Source organism: Vanellus vanellus, assembly GCF_965231255.1.
Source record: "Vanellus vanellus genome assembly, chromosome: 5".
Lineage (NCBI taxonomy): Eukaryota > Metazoa > Chordata > Aves > Charadriiformes > Charadriidae > Vanellus > Vanellus vanellus.
The window spans coordinates 78,228,675-78,240,682 of NC_138910.1; the positions used below are offsets into that span (position 1 = coordinate 78,228,675).

Genomic DNA, 12,008 nt, shown 5'->3' on the forward strand with positions numbered 1-12,008 from the left:
GAGTGCCCCCCTCCGTGATTGGTGCGAACAGCTCCACCTCCTCCCCGTGATTGGCCACACCCGCTGCCATTCTCGGCGTTTGAAGGCATGGGCGGGCGCTGACGTATACGCCCTGACAGCACCTCCGCCCCCGCCCCGCGCGGAGGTGGGCGCCGCTCGGAAGGGCGCGGGTGGGGGTGGGCTGCCCGGTCACGTAACGTCAGGTCGCGTCAGCCTCACGTTGTTCCCGGCGTAAGCGCGCTCGGCGCATCGGGCGCTTACGCAGCCTCCCGGAGCGGGGGCGGCCGGCGGGGGGAAGAGGCTGCCGCCATGGAGGCGAAACCGGCGGACCTCCTGCTGTGTGACAGCCTCATTCTCTGGGTGAGTGGGCCGGGGGGAAGCCCCCCGCGGCCCGGCCTCGCTGCCCCCGAGCGGCCTCCTGAGGAGGGGGCGGCGGGGGGGACGTCCGGCGGCATTCCCCGGCGGAGGGGGGCTCTGCCGGGGATGGGGGGCCCACCGGGGCGGGCGGGCGGGCGAGCAGCCCGCCGGCCGGGGCTCCTGTCAGGCGGGAGAGCGGCCCGGGCGGCGAGTGAGGGGAAGGTGGAGGCTGTCGGGGCCCGGGCATGGCTGCGGTCACGGGGCCTGCGTGAGGAACAGGTGTTCTTGCAAACAGCAAAGAACGTTCTTGCGAACACCCATAAGGTGCCGATGTGGTCTTTGGAATATCCTGTAGGCCCAAGTAGTGGTTCTCCAGCAGTGGCTTCCGTGTGGAAGCTGCTCAGTAATTAGCAATAGCAATAAATATGTGCAATTAATTTGAATGGAGTTGACAGGAGCAGAAACCTCAGAATGTTTCATACCAGCTTTCAGTTGGTTAAAGCGTTAATTAGTCAGTCGCAACACGCCTAAATGTGTGGTGGTGCCTGTGCAAGAAGCGTGTATTTGTTTAGTTCATCAGTCAAGTTTGCTTTCTTTTTACCCTTGTTCTTTCCCAGTTTCTTCTGCTTCCCTGTCTGGACTTCTGCTCTGGCAGATGCAATATTTTTTGGTGCGAGTGAGCTCTACTAAATAGAACTTTTGTATGAAAGCTTGGCGGAGAAGGCCACAATGACCTGGCTTGAAGGGTTTCTCTCGAAATAGCAGGTGCTTTTTGCCTATGTGAAGTGTAAATCAGGGAGGGAAGGCAGTGTTTTAGAAGCATTGTGGAGATCCAGGAATGAAACTGGCAAACGTGATAGGAAAAGCCACCCGAGTAGGTGTTCCTCTTTCTTTGTATGTGACAGTACAGAAGTTTTAATAAGCCTGTAATAAATCACTGAAAACTAATTTCCTCCTTTCTTTTCCTTCCTCCATTTTTCTTTCAGTGACCTTATATGCTTTCAATGTTTTGCTGATCTTTAGAACTTCAGTTGTCTTATGCTTACCTCTCTGGAGTTGGATATCTTTCGTTGTTTAACCAATGCAGCCTTTTCTTTCTCATTTTTTGTCTATTTAACTTTTTTTTTTCCTCTTGGTAGTCAGATAAGAATAACTTCCATCATGATTCAGTTGCAGAATAAATAAATGCATTTCTGAACTCTGTCTCATAATTCTGTCAGCAGTGCTGAACTCCTTAATAATTCTTACAATTCCTGCTTAAAGTATTTTAAGCCTAATTCTCATTTTTAGTATCGCCACAGTGCATAGCTCTAATTACACTGTGAGTCGTAAAGGGAATGGTAATGGAACTTTAACTAGCCTTAAATTGGAAGAGCTTTGTGTAGTATCACTGATATAAATGAACATTCAACTCTGTGTGTTCAGGATTTGTACACAATGCTCAGCAGGTGCATTGCCAGATGCATGCTTTAGATCTAACACCCTATTTCTTGGACCTTGTTTACAACTTGGTAGAAACCATTTGTTAACGCTAAGATGTTTCAAACATCCTTTCAACTTGAACTTCAGACTGAATAGTAGATAAAAAAATTATCTTTGGAAGATGAGCATATTTGGGAAGGGGGGAAAGAAGTGCTCTATATCTGAAGAGAAGAGGGTTGTTTAGCCCTCTGTCGTTCTAAAGGTTTCTCAGATTTTTTACTCATTAATATAGTGAAGAGATGCTTGTGATTTTCTGTGTTCTGCTGCCAGATCTTGTTTGCATGTTTTGGGGGGATTTCTTTGGTTGGTTGGTTTGTTGTGTTGTTTTTTTTTTTTTTTTGGCAAACTCTGTATTAGAAAACATGCATTATCCAGAGAAGAATAAAAAATGTTATCTGTTGGTTCTGCAACCCAGGTGTCATTGAACTTCAAGTTTTGAGGATGGTACAGGAGAAACATAATGGAGTTAGATTAAATTATAGGGGAAATGTGTAAGAGTTTCCAAGAAAAATTGACTTAAGTAGTATCTGTTGAGATTGAATTTACAAGTTTGTTGCAGAAACAATTTTCTAAGTTGGAATGACAAACTTTGGTTTGTATATGTGAAGTGAACCTTAATATTTTCCATCTCTGGGTAGGAGTGGAGTGATAATGGTAGCAGCAGTAGGCCTAGTGATGCAGTATGATCTTCAATGTTTAGGTGCCATTACGATAGGTGTTTTCTTTACTGTAATAGAGCAAAAGTTTCTTGAGTGTCTTTAGTGCTGTACCACTCTGAGGCTGCCTCAGTCTTTGTCTCCAAACTAGAGACTACATGCATGGTAACATCTTAAACAGAAAGCTTTTTCCACAATAGATGTACCCCTGTTTGGTGCTGGGAGCACTGGTTGTGTTAACTTTGTCAATGGCTGAGTTATTCTATTAATATTCTGGGATTAAGAATGGGAATGTTTATTGTTACTTTAAAATATCTTTGACTAACTCTATAAAACTTCTGTCCCTAGTATGTGTAATCTGGGTATAAAATATAGAACCTCAGCTCTACATTGTCTGAATAAAAATGAGGGCGTACCTTCCCAAGACTTAGATTGATTTCTGCTGGGTAATGCGAACAGCCTTGTTTAATCTACAGCTGTTTGCTGGTAGAGCCTTCAGCAGATCCAGAGAAAAGGCATTAAGTGTTAACGTGATGTAGAATTAAATTTTCAAATGTGTATTGTGAGCGTAGTAGCTGTAGGTCTGGGAGAAAAATACGTGCTCTTCTTAGAGCAGCGAGTGGCAGGGTGCATTTAAGCTAGATTCATGAAACGTTCTTCAGCATGAATAGCAGCATGTCCTTGAACCTATATTTAGTAAAACTAATCAAATTTGAAAAAACGAGTACTACATAGTCCCTGAAGTCTATGGCTGCTTCTACCAATCTTGTCCTCCTGCCCATTATCTTTATTGTTTTTGTACGTACAGTAAAAATTGGTTGTGAGGAGATGATTGGGCTGGCATGGAGTTTGGAGAACCCATAATTAATACTACTCTCATATTATTCCTAGGTGTTTATGTAACTTTTAAATATATGGAGAAACTAAGACTCTCAGTCCTGCTTTTTGCTTAATTTTAATTAGGTGTTTCTATTCTGGGAGATACTGGCATACATAAAGCAGCGTTGCATGTCACAAGGTTTTCTACGGCTTTGTTCACCTGTTTTAAGAGGCTTGGGTGAAATGGTGGTACCTGTATGTAGCAATTTCTATGGTTCACAATACTGTGCCATAAAACACGATTCTGGCGTGCTCAGTCTTGACTCATAAGCTTGCGTGCCTGTTCTTGCGTTGGCATTAAGGCTGCTGTAGTATTAGAAACCAGTGCTGTCAATCACAGCTGCTTCAGTGTGTGGTGTTCTGCTTAATCTTTTATGTAACCTACCAGGGATTACTGACTTCTCACTTGCTGTAACACACGATTTAAGAAATACTTTTTTAATTGAAAAATAAATTTAAAAAAAAAAAAGCTTGCTCTGCATATTTTTCTCTTCTTGGCTTGATTACACTCTTTCTGAAGCAAGCAAACAAATGTTCAGAGTATATGATCACTCTATGATCCATAGAATGGATGACAACTGCCTCAGATTCTCACAGCTGGGAACTGTGCTTTTCCACCACTCTGGTCTAAGTAGCTCCATTTGCCAAACACACTTGAAAAGGTCACTCAGCAGTGACCTCTGAAGAAGCTTACATTTCACAGCATGTTTGGGAAGGCCCTCTCACAGATGGACAGGTAATTCAGGACATTGTAAACATTGTGAGTTTAAGAAGGCAATTTTTGCAGTACACAGAGATTATAAGGATCTGTTCTTGCTTCCATTCTATTCCACATATACATCTTTTAATAGTGTTAACAGCAAACTTTCCCCTTTCTGTTTTATTTATTGTCGTAAAGAAGGCTAAGCTTAACAGAATTGCTGATGAGCTTTTATTTTCCTGAGTAACCATGTGATGAACTGACACATGTGGAAACGATGCGCTCACCGAGAATAGTTAGCTCTGAGCTGATTGTATTTTTGGGAATAAAATATTGCAATTGTAATAGATAATTCTGTCAAAATGTTACATATAAGCTTGGGGATAGTTTTTTTTAAAAAAAATACACAATATCCAAAACGGAGAAACATTTTTAACATTGAGCACAATAGCTGCCTATGGATGTATAATAAACTGCTATTATACATCAGGTTGATGATGGGGTTCTTGGTTATTGTGTATAGAGCTGTCTGCTGGGTAAGTGTTTATTGCAGTGCTCTGTAAGGATGCAGACATGTTGAAGGTATTCATGTCATTTGAGTTGCTTTTGGAGAAGCTAGCTGCAAAACACTTGAGCTATCAAATTTTATTCTTTAGAATGGGAGTTGCATCTTGTTTGTGTACCCCTGCTACAAAGGGACTTTCATTGTACTTGTGCCTGGATGCACCAGTTGGGATACAAAGATTGCATTTAACAATTCACACAGAATAGATCAGGCAATTTATTATAAAATAGTACCATCTATAATCTGGTTTTGTAATAGAAGACAAGAGTGAAAACTGAGGCTTTGTTGCTTAATCTTTAGAAAGAAATAAGTAGATGGGGTAAAACTGCATCCAGCCTGTGTTTAAACACTAGGTACTGTGATGCTTCGAAAATAACAGGAAATATGTATGTATATTAAATATAAATACCAGGAAGAATATATGAATGAAATATGTTTACCAGGAAAAGATGTATAACTTCAGGTTATAGTAAAGTTTCTTTGGTTTATAGCAGTGTTTTGAAGTTGCGTATTTAAATAGGAACATCTTTAGAGTAACTTTGGAATTCCTGAATTGCAAGGAAATATGTTGCCAGCTCACAGGACTTGAAATGGTTCAGTCTCTTTCAGTTGTCTTCATATCCCTAATGTGTGCAGTAACTCTGACATCTGTTTTTTCCACTGTTTTTGCATAATTTTCTACCTCTGATTCTTAGCCCTCATAATTTTAGGGGTCTCTGATGATGTCATGACTTCTGTTACTAAATGCTTACAGTAAAAGATTAGATTTTTTTTTTTTCCCCTCAACTTTCACCCCCTCTTCCGATACTGTGATTTGTTTAGATACTTATGTGTCCAGAACTAAGCACTCCAACATAATTTGAGGGATGGATAAATATGACTTTATTTTCCCAAGTTAGTATTGTGTAATCTGATTTACAGTAGAAGGACTAGCATAGAATCATAGAATGGTTTAGGTTGGAAAAGACCTTGAAGATCATTGAGCTCCAAACCCCCCTGTCATAGGCAGGGACACCTCCCACTAGACCAGGTTGCCCAAGGCCACATCCAGCCTGGCCTTGAACCCCTCCAGGGATGGGGCCTCAACAACCTCTCTGGGCAACCTGTTCCAGTGCCTCAGCACCCTCACAGGGAAAAGCTTCTTCCTAATATTTAATCTGAACCTGCCCTCTTCCAGTTCAAAGCCATTCCCCCTCGTCCTATCGCTACATGCCACAGTAAAAAGTCCCTCCCCAGCTCTCCTGTAGGCCCCCTTTAGGTACTGGAAGGCTGCAGTAAGATCTCCCCGGAGCCTTCTCTTCTCCAGGCTGAACAGCCCCAACTCTCTCAGACTCTCCTCATAGGAGAGGTGCTCCAGCCCTCGGATCATCCTTGTGGCTTTCCTCTGTACACGCTCCAGCAGGTCCATCTGCTTCTTCTGTTGGGGACTCCAGAGCTGGATGCAGTACTCCTGGTGGGGTCTCACCAGAGTGGAGTAGAGGGGCAGAACCCCCTCCTTTGACCTGCTGGCCATACTTCTTTTGATGCAGCCCAGGATACGGTTGGCCTTCTGGGCTGCGATCGCACACTGCTGGCTCATGTTGAGCTTCTCATCAATCGGCACCCCCAGGTCTTTCTCCTCAGGGCTGCTCTCCAGCCATTCCCCGCCGAGCCTGTATTTGTGCTTGGGATTGCCCCAACCCAGATGTAGGACCTTGCACTTGGCCTTGTTGAACTGCATGAGGTTGGCTTGGGCCCACCTCTCCAGCCTGTCCAGGTCCCTCTGGATGGCATCCCTCCCCTCCAGCTTGTCTACCTTGCCAAACAGCTTGGTATCATCGGCAAACTTGCTGGGGGTGCACTCGACCCCACTGTCCATGTAGCCGACCAAGATGTTGAACAGTACAGGCTCCAGTACCGACCTCTGAGGAATGCCACTTGTCACTGGTCTCCACTTGGACATCGAGCCGTTGACCGCAACTCTTTGAGTGCGACTGTCCAGCCAGTTCTTTATCCACCGAGTGGTCCATTTGTTGAATCCACGTCTCCTCAACTTGGAGACGAGGATATTGTCTGGGACAGTGTCAAACACTGCACAAATTTGAGTAGATGACATCAGTTGGTCTTCCCTTGTCCACTGCCACTGTAACCCCTTTGTAGAAGGCCGCCAAATTTGTCAGGCATGACTTGCCCTTGGTGAAGCCATGCTGGCTGTCACCAGTCACCTCCTTGTTTTCTACGTGCCTCAGCAGAGTTTCCAGGAGGATCTGCGTGATGATCTTGCCAGGCACAGAGGTGAGACTGACTGGCCTGTAGTTCCCTGGGTCTTCCTTGTTTCCCTTTTTGAAAATAGGGGTTATGTTTCCCCTTTTCCAGTCAGCAGGAACCTCTCCAGACTGCCACGACTTCTCAAATATGATGGCTAGTGGCTTAGCGACCTCATCTGCTAGCTCCCTCAGGACCCGCGGATGTATCTCATCAGGTCCCATGGACTTGCACACCTTCAGATTCCTTAGGTGGTCTCGCACTTGATCTTCATCTACAGTGGGCAGTTCTCCATTTTCCCAATCCTCGTCTTTGCATTCTGCGTCAAGGGTAGTGTGGCTGCATCTTTTGTCCTTGCCAGTGAAGACTGAGGCAAAAAAGTCATTGAGTACCTCAGCTCTGTCTCTGTCCTGCCTAACCAGTTCTTACATTTCCTTCCGGAGAGGGCCCACAGTTTCCCTAGTGTTTCTTTTGTCGCTGACATACTTAAAGAAGGATTTTTTGTTTGTCTTGATGTCCCTGGCCAGATTTAGTTCTGTCTGGGCTTTAGCTTGTCTAGCCCGATCCCTGGCTGCTCGAACTACTCCTCTGTGTGCCTCCTACGCTACCCGCCCCTCTTTCCACTCCCTATAGACCTCCTTTTTCCTTTTGGTATGATAAAGCAAAGCATGGTAATACTAACTTTCTAAGCTACTAGTCATAATCAACAGTCACAAGTATTGAGATAATTGGGTTGGCTTAAAAACTAAATAATTCAAAAACGATTTCAGCTGCCTCAAGTAGAAAGACATCTTTTTAAATGCTTGTGCCTTAAAAAAGAAAAGGAAAATGGTAACTAATTTCTTGTACCTGTCTACTGAGTGAGAAACAATGTTTTTCCCTCTTTTAGTTGCAGACGTTCAATACTGCAGCACCTTGCAGAGATGTTCAGGACTTGACTAATGGGGTTGCCATGGCGCAGGTACTTCACCAAATGTAAGTTGATACCTAGGCTCAAATAAGAGGTATTTAATTTCTTGAGGTTTTTGTGTTTGACATGCATAGTTGCTTTCTCCCACCCAAAGGGTTTTTGTATAGTTAAAATAGACAGAAACTTAAGGTAGACAGTTTGTAGCAGAGGATAAAATGTACCTTCATATTGTTGTTTGGGGGATGATAAACAGTAGTTAAACAATAACATGATAGAATGGAGAAGGTGATGAGATATTCTAATACTGCAGTATTAAATTCATACTTAAGGATAATTGGGCAAGAATGATACGATCTCTTTCACTTTTCCCATCAATGCTATTTCCATGGATATCCATGCTTCAGGCAATATGTTCCTCTTTGGAATGATAAACTAAAAGTTCCAAAAGCATGTCTTTGTGCTTTATTGGGATTGCTCAATTGATTTAGATTTAAGTTCTCGGATTTAAATCATAACTTGCCCATCATGTGGAAAAAAGAATTGTGCAACTTCAGTGGCCATTTTATTATTAAAAAATAATAGTGGGCTAATCAAAAGCAAAACCATTCCGATTTTATTGGTGCGATGACAAATGGTGCTGGGTCGAGTGACACACTAATTCTGAAATTTGCAGTTACTTCAGAGGGTCGTAATATGAATCTTGTATTGAAAGAGTGTCATGCTACAAGTCATCACTGCAATTTTATTGTTGTTGTTGGCTCAAATAATAAATGAGAAGTCTGCATTACCATCTCCTGCTCAAACTATAATTTTGATTACAATGAAATTACTTAAAACAAACACTCCCCACCCCCAGGAAAAAAAAAGCAAACCCAGAAACTCCCATCTGCTTGAAAAGATTTTAAGTGTGCTGTGTGAATACAGAGCTCACCCTTTTCCTGGGGCATGGCGAAAATTGATTTCGGTTTGCTTAGTGAAGATTTGCTGAGGGTCTCTTCCCATGTGTTTGTGGTACTAGGCTGTCACAGGCTTTGGGCAGACTTCTTTAAAACCAAGTTGGTTGATATGCAAGTGGGCATAATAATTGTCTATTATTAGGTGTTTTGAGACCAATGAATAAACAGTGTAGTGTAAAAGTTAAGTTATTGTTAGATATGCTCTGATTGCACTGCTTGGTTGTCCAGTGTGTGTAAACAACTCCCTCAGCAACTCATCCTTATTTATGCTGGCTAACTGAATAGACTTCTACCCAGGAGACCAAAGACAAAAAAAAAAAAACAACCAACCAACCAAAAAAAAACCACCACCACCACCCCCCGAAATACCAGTAGTTTAATTTTTTTTTTTTCTTGATAAGTGCCTTTGAATTGTAGCAAATATTGGAATATCCAAATGTAGGAGACTAGGTACCAAACATAATGTCAGCACTATTCAAAAGAGGATGTTTCTTTACAGCATTATGAACACTTTGTCAGGTATAAAAATTCAGCATGACAAAGGCCTTCAAATCCTTGTGTTCCTAGCTGTAGCTCGCTCAAGCATGTACAGAAATTCTTCCTGCCCTGGAAGGTGGTGCCTTATTCAGCCAGCAGGATGGAAATTTCCTGCGACACGGGTATAACTTGCAATCTCCAGGAATTTATGCCTTATTAGATGCTGTAGTCAAACATCTGATGATTTAATGCTGGGAATCTGGCATTGTATTTATTTAACTGCATACTTATTGATGTTTAATAATTTAATTTTGTTTCAGAGATGTTGCTTGGTTTGATGCATCCTGGCTAAATCGCATTAAAGAGGATGTTGGTGACAACTGGAGGATAAAGGTATTCAAAACTGAAGTTAGTGGAATTTTGTGGGGTTGTATATTGTTTCTGTCCTTCAGGTATCTAGCAGTCCAAAACCTACAGAATTAATCTCAGACTTTTTTAGGTTATTTTAAATGAACTTCAACTGTCTGTTGATAGCTTAAGTGCCTTCCAGTGTTGTTGAATGGTGATTTTCTGTTGTGATATTTCTCTTCCCCTGTCATAATAGGGTCCTCTCATAGACCTGCTATGTTAACATTTTATTATAGATTATTACTTGTTTTCAGCAAAATTAAGAATTTTAATAAAAGCCTGTAACCTTATCTTTCATGTACAACAACTAGTCCAGTAATCTGAAGAAGGTACTACAAGGAATTATGGACTACTATCATGAGGTATGGAAAAAGCAGCAATTTTTTTGTTGTTCTAATTATTAAACATTATGAATATTGTCCTCCTTCAGCTAGCTCTTTGTTTCTTGGCAAAGTAATTTATTTTAAGGACTTTTATTGGCAGAAAGTACATGATAATTATCTGGTTAAGTGGGAGGTCTGAGTGAATATAAAATTAATTTGAGCAGGTGTATTCTAGAAAAGACTGTTGGAGTATAAACTGGAAACCTCGTCTCAGTCATTGCCCAGATGAATGTCATGAGGACTGAACTGCAGAATCCTGTTGACTTTTGTGCGTGGATTTGTATTTGCTGTTGTCTAGTGAACTGTTAATCCTTTTCTACACAACAGAACAGATTCTGCAACTCCAGTCTAGGTTTTATGATATTCACTTGGAAGCTGGGAGATAAGTTACAAATCCTCCTGGACGTCGTAAGGATTATAGTTTGTCCTCTCTCATGCAGGATGAGTGTGGTAGCCATAAAAGGGTGCTGTAAAAAAATATAATTGCTGAATTTTGTATGGAGCTTGATTACAGTTACGTGATGGGTATGGTCTAGAAAAACTTGCCAGATCATCTTATGGCTTCCTGGTCTCACCTGGGCTTAGCTGTGACACTGAGTGCCAACCTTCCATATTGCCGGGACTCGGGGTCTCTGGCAAGCCCAGAAGAAGAACTTCTTTAGGTTTATGAGGAATTTCCTGAAGGATTAAGGAGCAACTGAATTTGGTAGTGTCTTTAATTCCTTTTTTTATTATGTTGGTAGAATAAATTAATTCCCTCTTATTTGAGGTCTAGCCCAAGAACTTTTAACTTAGTACTGTCACTTTTTCTTGTAGAAGTGGTCAGTTAACTAAACCCCAAGTTAATAGACTTTCAAAACTTGTGGTTTTGCCAGAACAATTTTATAGAACTCCTACTAAAGCACATAACTTCATTGGTCTAAATAATTGCGAGGTGTTCTGCATATAGTTTTTAATGCTGTCTACTTTAGACTAAATTTAGGCCTATTCAGAAAAATATCTGAGGTGCCAAGTATGGTAAAGGTCACTGGCTAGCAGGGGATTGAGTACCCCTTTTCCCAAACACACATCCACGCTGCGGGGCAGAGACAGATGTTTGGAATGGTCTTTGCTGGCCTAAGAGAAGTACAGTGTCTGACAGCTGGGTTTCATGTAAGAAGTGTTCTAACAAGTGAGTTAAGAACATCTGCTTTGTCTAGGTCTCTTCAGATCTCCTCATCTGATACTGCTATCCGTTTACTCTCTCAGAAGCCAATATTTTTAGTGTGTATCTCCATGTTTAATGTTTAAAATCTTTTCCTTCCATAAGTTTTATGGTGACAAACTTTATTAATAGACCATTTTCTCTGGATGGCTTACTGAGTCCAGATTTCTTACATGATACTCAGTTTCCATGTTGTACAAAAGTGGGAGTCCACTTTCTCTCTTGGTGTTTTTTTTTTTTTCTTTTTTTTTCTAGTTCTTGGGTCAGCAGATTTCCGAAGAGCTTATTCCGGACTTAAACCAGATATCTGAGAACTCGAATCCCACTGAGCTGGGCAGGCTTCTGCAGCTTATTTTAGGATGTGCAGTCAACTGTGAAAGGAAACAAGGTACATGTTACCTTAATCTGGTCAACAAACAGCAGGTGGCCTTAGGTGATCATTAAGGTGTAAGAGATGCAGAAACTTTCCTTTCTTATGTATCAAAAAATCTCAGTTGTTAATATGTTGCATGCTTATTCTGAATCTTGAGTTTACTTAAAGGCAGAAAATATCTGGGAAACCTCTGTGAATAAATGTCAGGCTTTGCTCAGGGTAGGTTTAAAAAAATAGTCTGAAGTCTGTGTGGACTATTCATACTTGGTAAAATACATACCAAGACCTAGGACTTCCTATTCAAATGTAAATCAAGCAAATTAAATTTAAAACTTGTATTAGAAACTGACTTTTGTTTATCTGCAGGGGCTCCAGACTGAATTAGTTGAGTTTTCTCCCCCCTTACCAAATCTA

The 12,008-nt window shown here is 41.7% G+C and overlaps 1 protein-coding gene across 1 annotated transcript in view; it reads left to right on the forward strand.

Annotated features, from left to right (window-relative positions):
- Nucleotides 1-309: 309 nt before the first annotated feature.
- HOOK1 (hook microtubule tethering protein 1) overlaps nucleotides 310-12,008 on the forward strand; it is a gene marked incomplete at its 5' end in the record, with an annotated part of 28,317 nt that continues 16,618 nt past the window's right edge. Inside the window, 4 exons of the mRNA XM_082484074.1 lie at nucleotides 310-708; nucleotides 7,773-7,858; nucleotides 9,547-9,619; nucleotides 11,477-11,609. Of these exons, the coding sequence (XP_082340200.1) occupies nucleotides 310-708; nucleotides 7,773-7,858; nucleotides 9,547-9,619; nucleotides 11,477-11,609 (691 nt within the window). The remainder of the gene's footprint in view (nucleotides 709-7,772; nucleotides 7,859-9,546; nucleotides 9,620-11,476; nucleotides 11,610-12,008) is intronic.